Source organism: Benincasa hispida, chromosome 11 (assembly GCF_009727055.1).
Source record: "Benincasa hispida cultivar B227 chromosome 11, ASM972705v1, whole genome shotgun sequence".
NCBI lineage: Eukaryota > Viridiplantae > Streptophyta > Magnoliopsida > Cucurbitales > Cucurbitaceae > Benincasa > Benincasa hispida.
In genome coordinates, this window is record NC_052359.1 from 3,015,777 (window position 1) to 3,039,766 (window position 23,990).

Genomic DNA, 23,990 nt, shown 5'->3' on the forward strand with positions numbered 1-23,990 from the left:
TTCTCCAAGATATTCAGTCCTGCCTCATCGTTACTTGTAAGTATGATATCATCAACATACACTATCAAAACAACTACCTTACCATTTCCCGTATGTTTATAAAACATAATATGATCAGCTTGGCTTTGACTGAATCCATAGTTCTTGATTGCCTTTTCAAACCGTTCAAACCATGCTCTAAGAGATTGTTTAAGCCAATATAAATATTTCTTTAACTTGCACACTTTATTAACCCTGAGATCCACCTCAAAACCAAATAGCAAGTTTACAAATACATCTTCTTCAAGATCCCCATTGAGAAAGACATTTTTAACATCAAGTTAATAAAGAAGCCAATCAAAATTAATTGCAACAGACAACAAAATTCTGATAGAATTAATTTAGCTATTAGAGAAAATGCTTCTTGATAACCAATTCCATAGGTCTAAGTGAACCCTATTGCATTCGATGTGGTTAATATAAATTGTTAAAGAATTACTATGCGCTGAACTAACTATGCACCATGTTGTAGTTAATCACAAATTTTCTTATAGTTTGTCAAGTATAAACATACTACAAGTTTCTCAGTGTAAGCAGAGGTCGAACTTAGGGATTTGTAACTATGAATGTTTGGAAAGTAACTTGTATGCGGCAAGGACTAAAGTAATTGTAGTAGAGTCAAAAGTCATGTGATTAAAGAAATTATGTAATGAAATTATCTAAACAGGCAATAAACGCTTCGAATTTAATTATGAGAAAACTTAGATAGACAACAACTTTAATGTATGTGAAAAAAATGTATGGAGAAGCAAGGTTTGGGAGAAGTCTATACCTAGTTCCTAAGTTTAGCTTCAAAGGTAATCCATGCTCGTAACATTCGTTCATCGCACACCTCTCGGCGGCCAGCCATATTTGTCATATTTCTATGACACATGAATAATGTTGCATTGAACATAAGGTTGTTTCTATCTCTAGAAACACTTCTTATTTTGCTGAATGAGATTCACAACTACTTACCCTCTCGGGAAGTTAGTTATAGCTACTTGACTCAATGAGTGATCATAGGCAAACATTTAAATAGTCATACACTAAGCAAACAGGATTAACTCTAAAAGACTCAACTTAACTCATAACATTAAACTCCCTCATTACCACATTGAAATTAGTTACTCATGGCTAATGCAAAAGTGAAGATGAAGATAGAAGAGATAATGAGAGTAGACATGATGATATATAGATCGAAATAGAAGTGTTGTTTACAAAATGATTAATTTCATAAGTATACAATGTAACACAACAGTAAGATAAGAAGATGATGATGATAGATCAGTTCTCAACAATCTCTTGCGTCAAACAGATGGAATATCAAGGCTATTGACGAGAAAATAGTGGCGTGGAGTGGATAAAGCCCTCTCTAACTCTTTCTTCGTCGAAGTTTTGGTAGATATCGGAGGTGGTTTTTTAGAGTGAAGGATTCTCAAGGGAATGCTCGATTGCGCTCTTGCTCGGGATCACAAAATTCTCCAACAGAAATTCTGAATCATTTGACATTGGCATCAATGCTCTATTTAAAGAGCCACCCGTTGATGACTTTGGGGATCCCGCAATGATTAGTCACTATCCTTGATTGGGAGGTGAAAATGTCAGTGCTTTTATCATGGTCATCATTCTCAGTTGTGGCAGAATATCCACTGGGGATTACGTTAGAAATCCCAAAGCATGCGATCAACCGCTTCTTCCTCAGGTGTGAGCTCGGCACATTTGGATAGTTCCTACGATCAATTGCAAAATATAGCAGATTAACCCATGATATGCGGTCAATGGAGATTTTAAATGTACTTCAGCACAAACATATTTTTAAACATGAATTCCTAGTATTATTAATGCATAGTTTGCTTATCTAACCTCATTATTATAAGTAAAAGGCTATAATAACTTATATTTCTACAAGTTATCAAACACTTTGGCAACCTATCGTGCCTTGTACCTTTCAATACTGCTATCAACTTTACATTTTATAGTGAACACTCATTTGCATCCCACTGTTTTCTTATCTTTTGGTAGTTCGACTATGTCTCATGTGCAATTTTGTTTCAGCGCATTAATTCCATCACTGCTAATTTCCAATTCAAATCATTTAGGGCCTTCTGTATATTCCTTGGAACAAAAAAGTTGGTTATTTTGGATGTGAAGGTTTTATGACAATCAGACAATCTATGATAAGAAAGATAGTTTACAATGAGATATTTGGTACATTTACGAGTACATTTCCTATGGGCAATTGAAATATCAAGATCAGAGACATCAGGTAAAGGATTAGAAAGAGATGAAAAACTAGGAGAAATATAAGTAGAGTGTCTAATATCCGAATTTTCAGGATCATTCCTTAAAGTATTTTATTAGTCTTGTGATAAGTCAACTTTCTGATCTCGATCACTCTGAGTCAAGTTTCTTCTAGTATAAAAGTGAAGTTCAGGATTTCGACTTGTTGAGTCAGTTTGTAGTGTTTCTCCTCCAGAAGAAGAACTCTCTATAATTGGCATCAAAGGACTATAACTCATAATTTCAGGATCGCTGATGTTTGGGAGAGATGAAGTGTCCTAAAAATCATCTTCAAGGTTAGATTTCTCCCTCTGAAGAGAATTTGAGCTAAAAATGGCTGATTTTCCAAAAAAAAAAAAACACACACATTTGTACTCTCGAAATACTTATTGGTAAAAGGATCAAAACATTTGTACACCTTCTTATGAGAGACATGGCCTACAAAAATGAGTTTAGTGGCTTGAGGATCAAGGCTAGTTTGAAAAAAGGTAGAACTATGGACATAAATAGTACACCCAAACAATTTAATTGGTAAACCAGAGAACAGTCAATTCTTAGAAGAAGACTCATTGAAGTGATTCAGAGGAGTTTTAATATTCAAAACCTCAAATGGCATTCGATTGATCAGATATGAAACTATAAGAATGACATCACCTCATAAATATTTTGGAACATTTATAAAAAAAAAAAAAACATAAGGGCACGAACAACTTCAAGTAAGTATCTATTTTTTCGCTCAGCAATGTCATTCTGTTGAGACGTGTCACGAGACGTAGCTTGATGAAAAATATCCTTATCTTGCAAAAAATTGGTTTATTATTCATTGAAATATTCAGTGACATTATCAGAGTGAAGAATTCTAATTTTAGTTTGAAATTGAGTCTCAATCATATTACAAAATCGAACAAAAACCTCTTTTACCTCTGACTTTTTTGTTAACAAATTAAGCCAAGTTAAGCAAGTGTGATCATCTATAAAGGTAATAAACCAATGCTTACCATTATGAGTCAAGACTTTAGACGGATCCCAAATCAGTACGAATTAAGGAAAAAGTTGATGAAGCCTTGTAAGATTTAGGCAAATATGTGAATCGATGATGATTGGCAAAAATGCAACTTTCACATTGAAAAACGGAACAATCAAATCCTTTAAATAAATCTAAAAACAGACACTTTAAGTTGAAGCAATTTGGATGCACTAATCTATGATGCCAAAACATTATAGTTTCCTTACCGAAAGAAGAATAGACACTATTCAAGCCCTAAACTTTTTTTATGACTAGCTGAAACTTCATCAAAGTAATAGAGACCATCAATCATCCTAGCACATCCAATCGTCCCCTCGAGTCCTGATCCTGAAAGATACAATGAGTTTCATAAAAGATAACACGATAGTTCACATCCTTAGAGATTTTACTAAGAGATAACAAATTACAAGCTAATTTTAGAACATGAAGGACAGAGTGTAACGTAAGTTTTGTAGTCAAAGGAATAATTCTTTTTCCTGCAATAAAGGTGAAACTACCATTGGCAATGCAAATTTTTCATTGGAATACATAAGAGAATATGATTCAAATAAATAAGAGGAACTATTTATATGATCAGAGGTTCCAGAATCTATAATCCATGGAGATGAATTAAGGCAAGATAGAGCTTGAGGACAAGTACTTGATTATGCCAAGGAAACACTAGGATTACCATATGATGAATTGGTCTTCAGTAGCTTTAGAATTTGATCAATTTTCTCTTTATTAAACGATATGGAGTAACAACATTAGCATAAGAGGTATGCTAATGGGAATTTCGCTCACCTTGCTTAGAACTTTTACAATTCGCAGGTTTTCCATGAAGTTTCCAACAAATTTCACGCATATGTTGAGGTTTATTGTAATGGTCGCACCAGACACGAGGCTTATCATGTGACTTATGTTGGGTTTTATGTCCTAAAACTCGTGGTATGTAAACAATGGAGCTTATTCTGATAATTCAATAAAGGTGTTATTGAATAAATCTATTGCTTGAATAGAAATCCAATAAACCTAAAAGTTCCTTGACTATTGGAATGTGTACGTTAAACTGTATGTGGGAAATAAAGTGGATCAGGTTCGAGTAAATAGTCAAAATTGATCTATAGTACATGGATAAGGTTGGTACCTTATTCTGGTATCACTATTGTATGCGGCCTACTGTAGTTGTTACAAGAAGTTATTAAAGTGCTACAAACAAATGATCCTAATTCATTTATGTTGGACATGAGGAGTGGGGTGTCCTTATGTAAAGAGTTTGTACAAGATCGGACCACGAAATGAGTCATTTCTTACTTTAACGCTGTTTACTGTTTAAGACTGACAATTTCAAAGCGATGACCTAGATAACTTGACCTTAATTCTGAGCTAACATGAACTCATTTTATTCGCAATTGCCCTTAGATTTGCATAGTGAGGGTTGACTCAACAGGCCGGTTCAATAAAACTGCCATTTCAGGGGTAAGACCGATAGATAACTGGGATATAGGTACAAGAGGGAATTCACTCCTACCTTCTTTAGGGATAGTAGAGAGTTATTCCCTTAAGTGTTGATTCTAGGCTTGAACAAGGGATCCCGCCCTCTATTGACTGAGAGGACTCGATTTTGTATTGGATCACAAAACAATTGTTCATTAGGGGATCAGTGGGACTTAAGGAACAAAAGGTAATTTCGGGGGTAAAATAAAGATTGACCAGCCGTTATTACCAACAACCTGTGAAGGGTTAACTTATTAATCATGGTTATATCGAGGACATATATTATCTACAGTGAGGGAGTTCAACTATAGCTTTAGTGGAGTGACCAATAGTTAACGAATGAGGGTTAGATTGGTCTAATGAGTTTAGTCAATTAATCTTGGATCGTTGGAACCCATGATCTGTAAGTCCATGAGGTCCCCCTACTAGCTCGAAAATGATTAGCTCTAGAGTAGCTATAAGTTAATTGAAACGTTCAAATTAGACATAACAGAATTGGAGAAAATTATATTTAAATATGATTAAATATTATGAGGAATTGTGTAAAGAATTAATTAATATTGGATATTAAATTAATTAAAATTGTTTAAATAATTATTTATTAATTTTATTAGAAAACTAATTTATGAAATTAATTTGTAAAATTAATAAAATTTTATTTTAGAAATAAAATATGATTTTGAAAATTGAAAAATCACACAAACTTGAAAAAATGGGTTTTCAAGTCATCTTCAAAGTTGCTTACAAGAAACCCACCACCTCTTCATTTGGTTTACTCCAAGCATGAGCTGCATCCCATGCAGTACATCTCTTTGCATGATAGTCTGCAATATATTGAAGAGAAAGGAGGAATCGACTGAATTTTTGCTGAAAAATTTGGATGAAGAAAGTGTTCTTTAATGGGTTGCTTCAGTGAGCTTTCTCCATATTCCCTTTGATTTCAGCTTATTTTGAGTCCCATAACTCAATCTAGAGCACCAAAAGTATAGGGAAGATCTTGTAGTGGTCTACACAAGGATTCGAAGGATTTTGCAGCTGGAAATGGAGATTTTGTTGGTTCGGCCAAGGTATGTTCATGAAACCCATTATACTCTATTTTTAGCATGTTTCTTTTCAACCAAAATTAATGAATTAGAATGCTTATGGATTATGATTTCATTTGTGGCGTGTTGGTGTCGATCCAACAATTGGTATCAGAACATCTTATAAGCATTCAATTCGGATTAATTCTGGTTTGATGGGTGATTTGTATGAAAATATGAAATTGTTATAATGATATAGTTTTCTGAGTTTTGACCTTTAATTTCTCTTTGATATCCCGTTTAAATTTATAATTGGCTCTTGTTTGATGAGCTTTAATGTCTTCTCGAGGGTCTATAATTTGTTTGGAGTCATTAGAGTTGAAATTAAGTTGTAATTCAAAGAAATAAGTGAAGGGGCCAAGTTTTAGATTCCAGACGATCAGCCTCTGTTCATATCGTCGTTAAACTTCAGTAGTTAAACGATCGTTTAACTTCATGCGTTAGACGATATGAAGGACAAGCTAAACAATCATGTAGCTTCAGGCGTTAATCGTTTAGGTGTTGTGCGCTAGACGATCGTCTACCTCGGAGCTAAATGATGCTTGTTTTTGCTATGCGATGGCACTACGCGATCGTGTAGCTTTGGGTGGGAGCTAAGCGATGAGGCGAAGAGTTATATGATGGCGCTGAGCGATCGCTTACACGATCGTTTACCTTTGATCGGGAGCTAAGCGATGCGGCGAAGAGCTATGCGATGGTGTTGAGCGATCGCTTACACGATCGTTTACCTATGAGCTGTAGCTGAGCGATGCGTCGATTGCTATGCGATAGCACTAGGCGATCGCTTACCTCGGGCGCGCGCTAAACGATCAAGACACAAGTGTTTGACACTAAGCGATCGTGTCGCATCCTCCAACGCTAGAGGATGACACTATACAATAGAAAGCGAATACTATACGATCGTGTAGCTTTGTTAAACGATAAGCGTTGGTTGCTAAGCGATTAAGCAAACACTAAACGATCAAGCCAATTGCATGATGATGGTCGTCTTGGCGAGATTTTGAGCCAGAGCAAGAGAAGTTAGTTTGACCGATTCTCTTGAGGTTTGGTCTGGTTCAGCTTCCAATGGTTTGTGGTTGGTCCAGTTTAGTCTTTGCTGGTCCGGTTTAGACGGTTTGGGTCCGGTTCAAGCGGTTTTGGAGCGGTTCGAGCGGTGTTGAAGCTGTTTTTGTAATAAGTTAGGCTTTTGTTTGCTTTTTTTTTGCCAAAACTAAAACCATATCAATACGTGTTTAATTATTTATGCATTGGATGTATGTTATAATTAAATAAATCTTGTATGTGCATATAGTATGCCATTTACATTTAAAATCCCACCATAAGAAGCATGCAACATGCATTGAAAGTTTATTATAATTTGTTATAATATATAGTATGCATGTTAGGGTTTCTTGTATTTAATATAAGTGTTATATTAGATATTGAATGCCTGTATGTTGTGGATGTTTAGCATGTCTAAAGTTTTATAAGCTGTTATAAAATTGGGTTAGAATTTAAAATCTATAACGAATAACAGCTGCATGCTTAGGTAGGTTAACCACTTGTTTTAATTAGTTAAAATAGGTCGTTAAACTTGTAAAACTAGGGTTACAAACTCAACCGGTATATAATCTTGTCTAAGGTTGGAGGTACTTAAGTTGACGGTCTACGGAACGCCTCCTACCTGGGGATTATGGTCGAATAATTGAGCATTGGTAACCAGTTTTATGAGTATCCGTGAGCAATGTGAGGTAATAAAAGGGTTTATCACCTAGACATCGTAGGTTTAAGTCCATTTATAAGAGTTATACATGGATAAATCACATAGACTTATGGTTATTTTTATTTAGCCAGAAAAGAACCTAAGTACAAGGTTACCCAAATGTTAGAACACTTTAGTGGTAGTGAATAACTTCTATATGATAGAGTTATTAGACAACTTCAGTGGGAGATTAATAACCTACACGGTATGTTATACTTCGTGTCACCCTGGAAGTGACCTTCCTTCAGAAAGTATTTTTTAGCTTAAATTTAGATTCAGGTGAATAAGGGGAAGTTGTTCGAACAGAAATCAAGTGTATGATTTCAACTGCCACGTCTCCATATAGTTCACACCGTGAGATTCATATGACGCTTCGTGTCACTTTGGAAGTGACCTCCCTTCGGAAAGTTTTTTGTATGAGTCAATACCAAGGTGAATGGAGGAAGTAGTTCATAGTAAGTGGGTGAAAGAAATGTGTCAACATATCCTGCGGCCTCCTCCATTAGTTTGAACCGTGAAATTCCTATGTTGCGTCTGCTGGTTAGCTTTAAGCGGCCCTTTGCTAGTCGTTTAACGACGGCTATCCTCTCGGAGGGTTGTAACATAGGATTCGGAACAACTCAAGCTCCAGAAATGGATGAATTTCTTTGGTCATTAGTGGCCTCTGACATCTGAAAATGGTGGGTCTACACTTACAGAATTATTAATTTTTAATAATGTCTAACCAAAAGCGGTACCTAAATGACTATTAAAATATGAGTTATTCTGGAAGTAGTATTTAGTCAAGAATGTCTTGATGTAGCATCGTTGCAAAAGAATAATCTTGGGTAAATTATTAAAATTGCTAAAACTTCATTGGATATTTAATTTCAGAATGACAAGTTCAATAATACAAGTGTTGGTGTCAGATAAATTTATTGAGGATATTTATGTGAATTTGAAATCAAATTTGAACACGATACTTGTGATAGACAATTTGCGGTTTGTCTTAACTGAGGATTGTCCTCCCATTCCTAGCTTTAACACAAAGTGAAATGTTCGGGATGTATATAACAGATGGGTCAAGGCTAATGATATAGTCCGTGCTTATATCCTCGCCAGCTTATCTGATGTGTTGACAAAAGAAGCATTAGGATACGATACCTACTAAAAAGATTATGGAATCTTTGTGAAGGATGCCATTAAGTACGTTTACAACAGTTGCATCAAAGTAGGGACCAATGTTTGTGAATATGTCCTAGACATGATGGTCCACTTTAATATGGCAGAAGTAAATGGTACTATCATGGACGAGAGAAGTCAAGTTGGTTTTATTCTAGAATCTCTTCTGAAGAGTTTTCTGTAAATTTTGAATGCATTAATGAATAAAATTTGACTACTCTACTAAATGAGCTACATGCTTACCAGATGATATTGAGAACAAAGGGTTTGATGCCATAAGTAAATGTTACTACTGCCGAGAAGTGAGGAATGTCCTCCAAGCCTGAAGTTGCTTCCTCTTCAAAGAGTAAGAGTATTCTTGTGAAGAAGGGCAAAGGGACAGGGAAGAAGAAGCCTATTGGATTGAAAGGCAAGGATAGCGCTGCAAAGGGAAATGTTTCCATTGCAACGATGAAGGGCACGCCTTCAATATCTTGTCGAGAAGAGAGCCGAGAAAAGGTAACCAGGCTAACTTGACCCTGGGACCATTTGCTCAGCTCATCTAGTGGGAGAAGTTGGTACTTGTTTTTAATTGTTAAATTTTGTAAAGAACAGATTGTATATATTCTTGTGATAAATGAAATGTTCATTTTCAAAAAAGTTGTGTTTGTTTTAGTAACCTCTGTTGAGAATCAAATTGTTAAAAGCCATTTGAAAATATTCAGATATCTAAATGGCTAGATCAAAGTATAAAAAGTTTAAAGATTTCTAGATCTAACTGTTAACAAAGAGTTGTTGAGACAGGTCAGATGCATCTTGCTCAAGGAGTTGAGAGTACCTCAATGTAGTGGGAGGAAAGTGTGCTCCCTAGCCATTATTGAGATTAAGATGCAATCCCCTTATAGTTTTATCAAAAGCCTCTTGTATACTAAAATGTTTACAATAATTCTCTTGGCTAAAGTGTTTGAGAATTACCTAGTAAGACTAGGAATACCAGATAACCTAGGGCAAGTGGGAGAAATATCGGGTATAAAGATACCGAATGGTAAAATATGGATATGGGATGCCCTAGTTTATTGTATTTCTCTATAAAATTCAGAAACTCAGTCTTATATATCAGATGTATAAGTTACCACTGAAGTTTTAGTCCAAGTGAGAGTTTATTGAGTTTTATGTCCTAAAACTCGTGGTATGTAAACAATGGAGCTTATTTTGATAATTCAATAAAGGTGTTATTGAATAAATCTATTGCTCGAATAGAAATCCAATAAACCTAAAAGTCCCTTGACTATTGGATGAGTACTTGAACTTTATGTGGAGACATAAAAATGGATCAGGTTCGAGTAAATAATCAAAACGATCTATAGTACATGGATAAGGTTGGGTACCTTATTCTGGTAACACTATTAGATGCGGCCTACTCTGTAGTTGTTACAAGGAGTTGTAAAGTGCTACAAACGAAGTGATCCTAATTCGTTTATGTTGGATATGAAGAGTAGGGGTGTCCTTGTGCAAAAGAGTTTGTACAAGATTGGACCACGAAATGAGTCACTCTTACTTTATAACGCTGTTTGCTGTTTAAGACTGACTATTTCAAAGCGATGACCTCGGTAACTTGACCTTAATTCTGAGCTAACTATGAACTCCCATTTATTCGCGATTGCCCGTAGATTTGCATAGGTAAGGGTTGGCTTAACAACACGTTCAATAAAACTGCCATTTTAGGGGTAAGACCGGATAAATAGCTGGGGATATAAGGTGCAAGAGGGAATTCACTCCTACCCGCTTTAGGGATAGTAGAGAGGTTGTTCCCTTAAGTGTTGATTCTGGGGCTTGAACAAGGGATCCCGCCCTCTCATTTGGCATGAGATGGACTCGGTTTTGTGATTGGATCACAAAACAATTGTTCATTAAGGGATCAGTGGGGACTTAAGGGACAAGAGATAATTTCGGGGGTAAAATAGAGATTTGACCTAGCCGTTATTGCGAACAACCTGTGAAGGGTTTATTGCAAACAACCTGTGAAGGGTTAACTTAGTAATCATGGTTATATCGAGTAGACATAATATATCTACAGTGAGAGGAGTTCAACTATGGGCTTTAGTGGAGAGACCCATTATTAACGAATGGGGGTTAGATCGGTCTAATGAGTTTAGCCGATTAATCTCGGATCGTTTGAGTCCATGATCTGTAGGTCCATGAGGTCCCCCTACTAGCTCAGAAATGTTCACATTAGAATCAAACGGAATTGGAGAAAATATATTTAAATATGATTTAAATATATGAAGATGAATTTGTGTAAAAATTAATTTAATATTGGATATTAAATTAATTAAAATTATTAAAATTGTTTAAATAATTATTTATTAATTTTATTAGAAAANATTAAAATTGTTTAAATAATTATTTATTAATTTTATTAGAAAATTAATTTTTAAAATTAATAAAATTTGATTTTAGAAATAAAATATGATTTTAAAATCAAAATAGATTTTGAAAATTGAAAAATCACACAAACTTGAAAAAATGGGTTTTTCAAGCTATCTTCAAAGTTGCTTACAAGAAACCCACCACTTCTTCCTTTGGTTTATTACAAGCATGAGCTGTGTCCCATGCAGCACATCCCTTTGCATAATAGTCTGTAATATATTGAAGAGATTGGAGTGAAGAGAGAAAGGGGGAACCGACTGAATTTTTGCTGAAAAAATTGGATGAAGAAGGTGTTCTTCAATAGGTTGGTTCAATGAGATTTCTCCATATTCCCTTTGATTCTCGCTTATTTTGAGTCCCACAACTCAATCTAGAGCACCAAGAGGATAGTAGAGAAGATCTTGTGGTGGTCTACACAAGGATTCAGAGGATTAGGATAGTAGGGAAGATCTTGTGGTGGTCTACACAAGGATTCGGAGGATTTTGCAGCTGGAAATGGAGAGTTTATTGGTTGGGCTAAGGTATGTTCATGAAACTCATTATATTTTTTTTAGCATGTTTCTTTTCAACCAAAATTAATGGATTAGAATGCTTATGGATCCTGATTTCTTCCGCTGCGTGCTGGTGTCGATCCAACAGCTTATTGGATTGATCAAAAGCTTTCATTGTAGTATTTTCAGTGAACAACGTAGAGCATTTAACTGAATCAATAGTTTTTTTTAGCCAATCATAAAATTCTTGCGACTTTCTTCCCTGCGAACTTCATAAAAACCATCATTAATAGTTGGAATAGTAGTTTTTCCAAGTATTCTACCTCTAACTTCATCAAACTCAACATTGAGACCGGTAAGAAACTTGTAAATATGACCATCTTTAACAGTTTTCCTATAGTGCTTTTGGTACTCTATAGACTTCCAGTCATAGTATCAAAGAGGTTAAGGTTTTGCCAAATCCTTTTTAGGGAGTGAAAGTGTTGTGTAACTGGTTTCTTATCGTATATCATCTAATTTCAGATTCAACTCAAACACTTATTACTGGTTGCCCAAATCAGAATACATTTGAGTTACACTATCCCATAATTCCTTGGCAGTAGAACAATGCATGTAGTTACTGAAGGATCTTTTAACGAAGAGCATCCATGAGCGCATTTCGGATCTTTCTGATTTCATTGTGACCGAAATACTACACACACATTCTAATCAACAATTATACAAATTAACACTAATTAACGATATGCTTTAATAAATAAAATACAAGGGATTGAGTTCACATACCAGTTGAAGACTCTCTTCAATTTCGAACTCAATGCAACAAAAGCACCTCTACGTTCTCTATCACCCAGCAAAACAGTCGGCTACGGCAGCATGATCGTCTACACGAACGACAGCAACACGAACAAGCAGAAGCGAGGAAGATACCACCACTTAGAGCCCTTTGTATTCTCGGAGTGAGAATCCAGAGTGTGGTCTTCGGTGAATTTGGTAGAGGTCGGAGGAACGGGCTGATTGTATAGACGATAAGCAAGTGGGAGAGAAAGCTACCGTATAGCAGAGATGCTTATCGTTTAGATAAAGCTACACAATCATGTAGGTTTTACTAGACGATCGTCCAGTAATAGGTAAACGATCGTTTAGAAAACACGGTACGCTAGGTGATTGTTTAGGAAATCTAAGCGGTCGTTTAGAGAAAGGCGTGCGATCGTTTAGATGCGGGTGTGTGATCATTTTAGCGATGAAGCTCTATCGTATAGGCTCTCAGTTAAGCGATCAAGATGTTTTCACACCGATTGCAAATTTTTACCAACTTTTTACAAAATGAAACAAATTTTCATTTTATTCTTCGGTTACAATAACCGAATACTGAATTCCCACTAACACACGATCAAGGAGAGGATTTCGGCCAATTATCATATAATTAACCAATTTAATTAATAAATGAATATAATCATATTATATACTTATCCTATAGTTTGATATCATATAACTACTATAGTAATTTCTCCTCTACTTGATATAAATCATATATATATATCTAATTTCCTCCAAAATAATGTATCTCATACATTTAGCCAATTATATCATATATAATTAACCAGTTCAATTATATCATATATAATCGAACTCCTTCTTGTCAATTTGAACATTTTAAACTAACCCAAAAACCGATTCTCGACTTTATCCAAGCTACCTAGGGGACCTTATGAACCTGTGGCTCGAAGCTCCAAGGGTACGTGAATAGCTGACTAAACTCTTTAGCCACGAGATTCACCATCTGTTAACTGCCAGACATTCCACTAAAGACCAACAGTTGAACTCTTCTTACCAAGATATATTTCTGTGTCCATCGGATATAACTAATTATGAGTACGATGACCCTTCACAGATGCTCGTAAGTACAGTTGGGCCAATTTACTGTTTTTCCCCTATAGTTACATCTCACTTCTTAAGTACTACTAACTCCTCTAATGAACAATACAACATAGTCCAACTATGTGTGAACACCTCTCGGGCTAAGAGAAGGTGTGTGGTGCCACATCGTTCAAGCCTTGGAAGCAGCTCTTAAGGGAGCTATCTATCTACTTACCCCTTCCTCGGGGAAGGAGTAGATTCCATCTTGTGTAGCTGAGTTCCCAGCTCCTAAATCAGACGATTCCCCAAAATGGTAGATTTGAATCAGTGACCTGGCCACTGGCACCCATACAAATCAAAGGACCGCTCTCAATGGCAGGAGTTCCCAACTCACTCAAGATTGAGGTCATGTTATCTATGGTCATCCTAATGAAGTGAAGTCTCTGTCATGAACGGTGTTATATAATGAGATGTTAACACTTTATGGTCAGGTCTTATACAAACTCTTTGTATAGGACACCCCCGCTCGAATGTCCGCTACATGAATGATCAGGATTAGACCATATGTGACAAGTCACAACATTTGTGACCATGCCACAAAGCGGGCCGCATCCGTAGCATTACCAGGATAAGGTTTCCCTCCTATATCCATATACTACAGACCATTTTGGTTATCACTTAAGACACGATCCACTTGTATGTCACCACATACATGCTTAAGTTACATACAGATAATCAGGGATTTTATGTTTATTGGTTTGTGGTAAAGCAAATAAAACATACAACTAAGCAAAATCAAGATGTGAAGTAAATATCATGTATTATACAACAAAAGCGTTCGTACAAACTGTTTACAAACTACAGGACACGAGATTTTAGGTAATCAACCCCAATAGTTACAACCGATATCTTCAACATGGAATTGACAAGCCAAGTCCTAACCATGGAACTTTCAGCATCCTACCCGAAGAATGATGGGTCATCTGAACTAGGGCGGTTTTTTCTCCCATGATGTAACCAATCTTCCCTTATCTACGAATGTACATCTGAACACTTTAGGACCAATAAAGAAAATTATCCTTATAAGTCAAATGGTAGTTATTTGGATAGTGGGACCGATTGAATGAATACAATTGTCGCAAACTTTAGCGATGGGTGCCTTAGTGTCCAACATATTGCTGAAAAAAACACAAACCCAAAGAGAAAAATGGTAGATCTGGAAAGAAAAAAACCATAAAATTGAAGAGGAAATAGTGGCAGCGGTGCGAGGCGGAAACCGATAGAAAAACACGACGGTGAACGGCGAAACACAGCAGTGGTAGTTGCAAACTTGACCGATTGATAGACAGAAGTTAACCCTGAATAAAAACAACCTCCTATAGACAAGCAAAATGCGACGAAAGAAGGAAAAACGACTTCGGCGGTCGACGACTTCAACAGAGATGTGACGTCCGGCAAGGCTCTAGGGACTGATGACGATGACGAATAAAGAAGGGGATCGACGGCAACGGTGGCACAACTAGGGTTTTTTCGATTTTTCAAAAATTAGGTCTTTTAAGGTTTCGATACAATTTTCTGCCTTAATACCATGTGTAGAAATTTTTTTTTTCCATCTTATTTCTCTTAGGAGGAAAGGGTTTCTTAACTAGAAGAAACATCCAATTACAAATAAGGAAAGAATAAAATATAATACAATAAATACAATAAATACAATAGAGAATTTCACAATAAAGGAAATAATCAACAACATTTATATTATACAATAATGAAAATAAATAACGCATTCATCACATAATATAACATTTATATTATACACTATATAAATATAACTTTTATAATAAAGTATGATACATGGACATGTTACTATGCATGCAATCATATGATTCTTTGATGTATGAGCATGCTTAATAAATCATGCAACTATATAATATAACTCTTATATTAAATATGATGCGTGATTTTATGTTTATCCTATAGTGAGATTTTAATCTATATGACAAACAATATGCTATATAAATAATCATTCATACATCACATGTATAATAATATAAATAAGCAATAATGGACCAAAATTGACATCCTAAAAAATTAATTAAATTAATATAACAATTATATTAATTTAATTAATTAAAAAAGCAAGTAAATTAATTAATTACAATTAAAATGAAAAAAAGCTAAAAACTGCTTTAGAACCGCTGCAAGCTACTCGATCCCACGACCATGAACTGCCTGACGTGCGCACTGAAGGAACTTGGAGTGTTGCAACATGGCGGTTGAAGCGTTGCGACGCTGGCTTTTGTGCTGTTGCGATGCTCCGCTACAGCATTGCAATGCTGCTGTCGAGCGTAGCGATGCTGGGCAAAGGCACAACATTGCAATGTTATGCTTTATGCTCTAGGGCAGAATACTTCCTCTGCTTTGATCTCCAGCCCGATCTTGCTCCAATGGCCACCAAACTCTTCAGCAACTAAAAACCAACGAATGACACAGATTTACAAACTGGGTAGTAGAAATTAAACACCCAAATCATCAGGCAATTACAACTTAACACTTTAAAGCGATAAATCTATGCCAATTTTGAAACATCCATGTACAATACCACATACATTCAAAATGCAGTAGCAAAAAATTCCCACCAACTTTGTATTTAAGTCGGAAAAAAAAATTTTAAGATGAGATGGCTCTAATACCAATTGAAAGGAATTGATTTCTTGAAGCGAAGTGAGCGATTGCTTGGGTCTTTGATTTTACAAAATTTAATAAACAGAGCAATGATAGAAACAATGATAAACATCTACCCTTATGTATGCTTCTAAAGGAATTACAAAGAGGAAAAAGGATAAAAACACTAACCCTTGAAGAACCATTCTTCTCGCTTCCTCTTCAACAGTATGAAAGATCATGAATCATCTTCTTCTTCCGATCTCAACACCATCAACACATCAACCTAACGAATATGGCAAGAACACCACCACAAGAAGTCTTCTTTGTTATCCTCAAAGAGAGAATAAACGGAAAGGAGTGGGCTTCCTTGTCAATTTTGGTGTAAGGGAGTTTGGGAGAGATTTTTTTCTTTTTAAAGAATTTGCTAGAGGGAAGTGATGAAAAACTTGAGAGCAGAGAGAACACATCTTCTGCCAGATTTTTGTTTTCACGTAAAACACACTAAATCGTGTCACCATCTTCCTCCTCAAACTGTATATGAGAGATAACTAAATAAATCCCAAAGAGTTATTGATTTTTTAATTCAAAATTCAAAAATTCAATTTTAATTTAATTATACTAACTAATTAATATAATTAAACTATACATATTATATCCCGTATAATATATAACATATAGTTTATTATATCACATATAATAAAACCTATAGTTTATTATTCTCTCATATAACTATAGTATTAATATGAATCATATTCATATAATCAATGTTTGAATCATATTCAAATATTTAATTCTCTCATTAAACTATATAGATATAATATGAATCATTTTCGCATTAATTTTAACATATAGTTTTTATATGAATTTCATTCATATAGTAAATACTTGAATCATATTCAAATACTTATCTCTCTCATTAACTATAACGTACCAACACACATTATACTTCAATGTATCAACATACATTATAATGTATCAACATTATCATGCATCAACATACATTATATTAATTGTATCTTATACAATTAATTTTCTTTAATTAATTTGAACAATTCAAATTAAACCAAAATTAATTTGATTCTCATTAGTCCTTATTGAGCTAACAAGCGAACCATATGGACCTACAGATTGAAGCTCCAATGATACTAGATTAATTGATTTAACTTTTTAATCAAATTAATCAACATTCATTAACTATCGGTCACTTCACTAAAGACCGGTAGTTGCACTCTTTGCATTGTAGATATATTTCTATGTCCATTGGATATAACCAATCAACAGTACGCTGACCCTTCACAAATTGCTCATAAGTACAACTGGGTCAAAATTACCGTTTTACCTTTATAGTTACATCTAACTCCTTAAGTACTGTTGATCTCTCTAATAAACAATTAGTCATAGTCCAAATATAATTAGATCCTTTGCTGGCCAGTGAGAGGGTGAGGGCCTTCATTGTTCAAGACTCGGTATCAGCCCTTAAGGGAGCAATTCATCTATTTACCCTAACAAAGGGAAAAAGTGAATTCTATCTTGTGCAGTTGATTTTCCACCTCCCCATTTAGACGAATCCCCAAAATGGTAGGCATATCGAGTCAAGAATCTGACCACTATCACTCTTACAAATCAAAGGATCGCCTTCAAAGGTAGAAGTTCGCAACTCACTCGAGATTAAGGTCAAGTCACCTGTGGTCATCCTAGTGAAATGTAAGTCTCTTCTAGTAACGTTGTTAGAAAAAGAGGCTAATCATTTTATGTCTGATCTTATACATATTAACCGCTCCCCATTTAGATGAATCCCCAAAATGATAGGCGTATTGAGTCAGGAATCTGACTACTCTCACTCTTGCAAATCAAAGGATCACCATCATAGGCACGAGTTCACAACTCATTCCGGATTAAAGTCAAGTCACCTATGGTCATTCTAGTGAAATGTAAGTCTCTTCTAGTAACGATGTTAGAAAGAGAGATTAATCATTTTATGGTCTTATCTTATACAAATTCTTTGTATAGGATACCCCCACTCACATGTCTCCACATGAATGATCAGGATCAGATCATTTGTAACACTTTACAAAAATTGTAACAATAACAAAGTAGGTCGTATCCGTAGTGTCGCCAAGACAAGGTACCCAACCTTATCTATCTACTACAAATCGTTCAGGTTATTACTTAAACATGATCCACCTATATATCTCTACATACATATTTAAGTTACATAAAATAACCTAAGACCTTAGTTTATTAGATTGAGTTAGTGCACATAAAATAATAATGATTTTATTAATAACAATTTGTTTACCGAAGTTTACAAACTACGAGAATATTAGAGATCTAGGACACCAATCCCAACACATAACTCACTAAGGATTGAGATCGAGTTACATGGTCATCGTTTGAAATATTAATCTCTTTAGTTAACAGTGTTATATAGAGAGATACACTTTCACACATACAAATCAAAGAACGACCCTCATGAGCAAGAATTCATAAGTCATTTAGGATTAAGATCAAGTTACATGGTCATCGTTTGAAATATAATCTCTTCAGTTAACAGTGTTACAAAGAAAGATTATATATTTTGTGGTCCAGTCTTACACAAATTCATTGTATTGGATACACTCACTCACATGTCTCCACATGAATAATTTGGATCAAATCGTTTGTAATGCTTACAAAGTTGGTCGTATCCATAGTGTTAGTAAGATAAGACATCTAACCTTATCCACATACTATAGATCTTTTAGGTTATTATTTAAAAACAATCCACTTGTATGTCAACCATATAATGTTCAAGTTACATGAACCTTGAATCTTAGTTTATTGGATTTGAGTTATGTAATAAAATAAATAACACTTTATTTATGATAATAAATAATATTTTATTTATTTTATAATTTGTTTACAATTTACAGACTACGAGATTAGGACATAAACTCCAACAAATAAAACACCTTAGAATTATATAATTATAAATTTTTTTTTTTTAAAGAAATATAGTGTGTTCTAGATCACATCTTTGAATTTTGATAGTCACTTTAGTCACATCTTTGAATTTTGATAGTAATGGTATTTTTTTAAAGAAATATAGTGTGTTCTAGATAGTCACTTTTCAAGTTCGGTTGGCAACCATCTTGCTTTCAATAAATACCATTACTTTTTTAAAAAAAAAAAAATATATCATTAAACTATGATCTAAATAATAAATATGATGGAATTATTAATTTTGGATGAATTACCAAAGACATTGTTAGTAATTAAATTCCATATATTTTGTAACATTCAGGTAATAGATGAGACGCTTCGTGCCAGCAATATTTCATTTGCAGTTTTTCGTGAAACAACGGTGGATGTTAAAATTAACGGTTAGTCACGAAACAATAATTATAGGGCCGATATTAAGAAATTGTGATAACTCTGTATTTTAATTTTTATTGTTGTTAGGTAAAATTATACCAAAGGGATGGAAAGTTCTTCTTTGGCTTCGAGAGCTTTACATGGATGAAAAACTATATCCTTCCCCACAACACTTCAATCCTTCAAGATGGGATGTATGCAATTACTATACTTTATTTGAAAATCCTTTGTTTTTTCTTAAATAATAAAAAAAAAGGCAACGTCATTGTCTATATTAATCCATAATTTCTTTCACTTGTAGTTGATATTAAATTTTTATTGTGCCTCTAAAAATATTTAAAAATTTGAATTTGGAGGAAATTAATTACAGTTGCATGCCTTTCCATTTCTTAAATGGTGAGTTCTTAACTTCATTATTATTATTATTTTTAACAGGATTTTATAGGTAACCCAGGGGCTTTTATTCCCTTTGGATTAGGAATTAGAATGTGCCCTGGACGTGATCTTGCCAAGCTCAAGATCTCGATTTTCCTTCAAGTAAGTTTCCTACCACTTATTCGGTAACATTTTTGTTTTCTCGTTTCTTATTTTTCTGGTCTTTTATTTTTCTTTATTTATCTTTCTATTTATCTATCTATATATATATATAATATAAACAATAATCACAAATAATAACGAAAGGGAAAGCACTTCTATTTCTTAAACATCAATCTATATATAGAAACAAAAACATTATCAAATTTTTTTTTTTTGTCGTAGTTAATACACTGTTAATAAATTATAAAATATTTTTGCCATTCTTCTTTTTGTTTTCTATTCTTTTGCTTGTCGATTTATTTCTGTCATAACAAATATATCATGATGTTGGAACGTAAATACAGGGTGGAACGCCTTAATCCTCAATGTCAATTAAATTACTTACCATCTCCTCAGCCAAAAGACAAATGCTTAGCAAGAGTGCTGAAAGCTGCATGACAATTACCATAAACTGCTCCTCAATGGTCTTCTTTGGAGAAACAAATAAACTTTATGATTATATAATTATAATTTCGTTGTTGTGTAGTGTATATGTGTATTCATTGCACACATCAAATTATAAATACTTTATTTATTATTGTTGTTGTTATGAAAACTTTTACTTTTTCTATACAAATTCTTGAATCATACATGTATTATCTATTGAAGTTGTACCTATTTTTTTATCGTTGGAATGCGACTAAAGTCTTACATTGATTAGATTATAATCATTGGTATATATAAGTGAAGACAATTATTTTCAATGGTAAGAAGCATTTTATTGTCCCAGATAACTAAGATCTTCTCATTTGCAATCACAAATTACTCAGAATTAATGGTCAAGTACAATTCAAGAGTCAGGAAGGCTGTATGCTTGAGGCTTGAAAACTCTTTTGTCGTTTACCTGATGGTAGCTCAATTGTGTAGACGAAGCTCTAAGAATTAAACGATAGTTCAATTATGTAAACGATAGAACGAAGCGCTAGAATAATCATCACTGTTATGTGCCTTACTATGCCATGCTCCCTACAAAACAAGTTGAACTTCTCTCCATAAAACTCTAAACCATTATCAGTTCTCAAATATTTAATATGTTTAGAGGTGTACTTTTCAATCAAGGTCTTCCATTCTTTCAATCTACTAAACACTTCATCTTTGATTTTTAGAAAGTAAACTCAACTCTTCCTTGAATAATCATCTATAAAGGAAAGAAAGTGCCTTGCTCCACTTAGAGATGGAGAGTAACCTAGCCACCATAAGTCTGAATGCACATATTCAAGGATCTCTTTAGAAGTGTGTTGTCCTTTGGGGAAACCTTGCCCTATTGCTTTGCCTAGTATGCAGTGTTCACAGAATTTTAAGCTGTCTCCAACTCCTCTAGGAAGAATCCCCTGTTTTGAGAGTACTTGCAGCTCCCTCACATTGATATGAGAAAGTATTTTTGCTATAACTCATCTTCTGTGGGTTCTTCATCAGTTGCCATCAAGGCCAAATGTGCTATGTGCACATCTTTGATGACATACAAGTCATTCACCTTGGTTGCCACCAGTACTACTTTAGAGTCTTTAATTATTTCAAAGGTGCCTCCAAAACCTCTATACTCACAGCCAATAGCATCAAACATCCCCAAAGATAGGAGAATTCTCTTCAATGTAGGAACATACCCCACATTCCTAATCAATTTCATTAAACCATCTTGCATTTTTAAGGATACAAACCCTATTCCAACAGCTCTGCAGGTATTATTGCTTCCCATGTAGATCAGCCCTCCATCCCACTTCTTGTAGGTACAAACCATCCTTTAGATGGTATCATATGGATTGAAGAGCCAGAATATATCACCCAGTCCTAAGTCTCCATAGTATTCTGCTCTCCACCTTCTTTAATTGCAGCCAATGCATCTGAATACACAAGGGAATTCTCCCCTACGGTAGCCTCAGTCTGCTTTTCCTCCTTGTTTTGTTGGTTCAGTTTCCTTTTCAAGGCATAGTAGTCCTTCTTCATGTGTCTCATGTTGTGGCAAAAATGGCACTTAATCTTGGACTTATCACCACCATTCTGTTTCCCCTTCCCATTATTCTTGTTTTCCTCTTTGAAAACAAGCCTTCACCTCCTTGCTGATCTTTCTTGCTCATTTATAACTCTAATTCTCTAACTCTTACTGCTGATATGATTTCTTCTGTTGTTATTCTTTCTCTACTGTACTTCATGGTTGTCTTTACATCTTTGAATGATTCTGGTAAAAAGTATAGTAATATGAAAGTCTCATTCTCTTTCCCAATATTGTCTCCTATTGATATGAATTCAGAAGACAGTCTCTTAAACTCATTCAAATTATCCATGAGGGACTTTGCAGCATCCATCTTATAAGTGAAAAATCTTTCCCTCAAGAAAGCTTTGTTAGGTAGGTATTTGTTGAGATAAATCTCATTCAGTTTGTTTTAGAGGGCATAGGCAGTAGGTTGGACAACGATCTACCTCAAAACACTATCTGTGACATTCAAGACAATGGTTCTATAAGCGCTTACCTTGATTGTCTCTTTCTTTGCCTCGGTGAGTGTTTCAGAGTACTTTGCAAGGTCTGTAATGGCCAGTAGTGCCTTCTACTGTCCCAAGACTGCCTTAATCTTCGCTTTCCATAGTTCAAAGTTTGTCTTACTATCGAACTTCTCAATTTCATATCTGATTGTTGCCATTCTTAATCTTCAAGATTGACTTATCTGATTCGAATTATGCAAGAATTCAAATCTTGGATCTGTCTTGAACTGTTCACTGAATCCTGATACCACTTGTTGTCCCAGATAACTAAGCTCTTCTTGTTTTCAATCACAAATTACTCAGAATTAACGGTCAAGTACAATTCAAGAGTCAGAGGAGGCTGTATGCTTGAGGCTTGAAAACTCTTCTGTCATTTACCTAATGGCAGTTCAATCGTGTAGACGAATCTCCAAGAACTAAACAATAGTTCAATTATGTAAACGATAGAATAAAGCGCTAGACAACAATTGATTAGATCTAAACGATCGTATAGACGATAGCTAAAGAGCTAGACGATCGTATAGACGATTAGATGTAGAGCTAAACGATCGTGTACACAATGTGATAGGAATTACACGATCATGTAAACGATGCTTTAGTAAATGCTAAACGATCGTAAAGTTAGAAAGAAAGAACACAAGAGTTTAAGTGGTTCAATTAAAGGCCTACATCCATTGTGCAAATCGGGATGGTCTCTTTTATTACTTCTTCTTCAAAGTTATTACAGAACGAATGTCTTGCTCTCTCTTTTTTTCTTACGTTCTTCTCACATTCGTTTTTCTTTATATACAAAGGCGCAATGGTCAACGATGAAGCTCTGGTGGTTACAACAATATAACAGAAAGAAGTCGACAATGTTTCAACTGCCTGCAACTTAGTTTCTTGTCTTCGGTTCTTTCTGTAACACATTTTGGGTGGTTCTAAAAGTAAAGACACGAGGATTTATGTCAAAATACACAATATTATACGATTGTGGAGATAGATGAAGGTTTTGTCTTAAGTGAGTGTCTTTAAGCGATAGACCAATAACTACACAGTACGATATTTTAATGAATCAAATTTTTGAGTTTTTGCATGCTTACTTTGACATGGTATTTGAGAATTTTGTGATTGATATATATATATATATATATTGTCTGTGTGACCTTTTTTTGGCATAATTTTGATTTTTTTTTCTTTTATTCCAGCATGATTTTGAGTTCTTGGTTACTTGAATAATGTATAATTTATTTGGTTGATTTAGTTTTAGTTTTCATAATTTCAAATATTTAATTAATCTATGTATTTTCAATAAATCTGAAATTTATTCATTCGAATTTAATTTTTATCAAAATTGGTCCAATAATAATAATAATAGTTTTCGAGCAAGAAAA

At 34.5% G+C, this 23,990-nt stretch overlaps 1 protein-coding gene across 1 annotated transcript in view; it reads left to right on the forward strand.

The window, feature by feature from the left end:
• LOC120091824 (beta-amyrin 11-oxidase-like) overlaps positions 1 to 20,748 on the forward strand; it is a 36,218-nt gene extending 15,470 nt beyond the window's left edge. Inside the window, exons 5-8 of the mRNA XM_039049966.1 lie at positions 19,493 to 19,571; positions 19,651 to 19,757; positions 19,999 to 20,099; positions 20,397 to 20,748. Of these exons, the coding sequence (XP_038905894.1) occupies positions 19,493 to 19,571; positions 19,651 to 19,757; positions 19,999 to 20,099; positions 20,397 to 20,538 (429 nt within the window). The 3' untranslated portion in view covers positions 20,539 to 20,748. The remainder of the gene's footprint in view (positions 1 to 19,492; positions 19,572 to 19,650; positions 19,758 to 19,998; positions 20,100 to 20,396) is intronic.
• Positions 20,749 to 23,990: the final 3,242 nt, after the last annotated feature.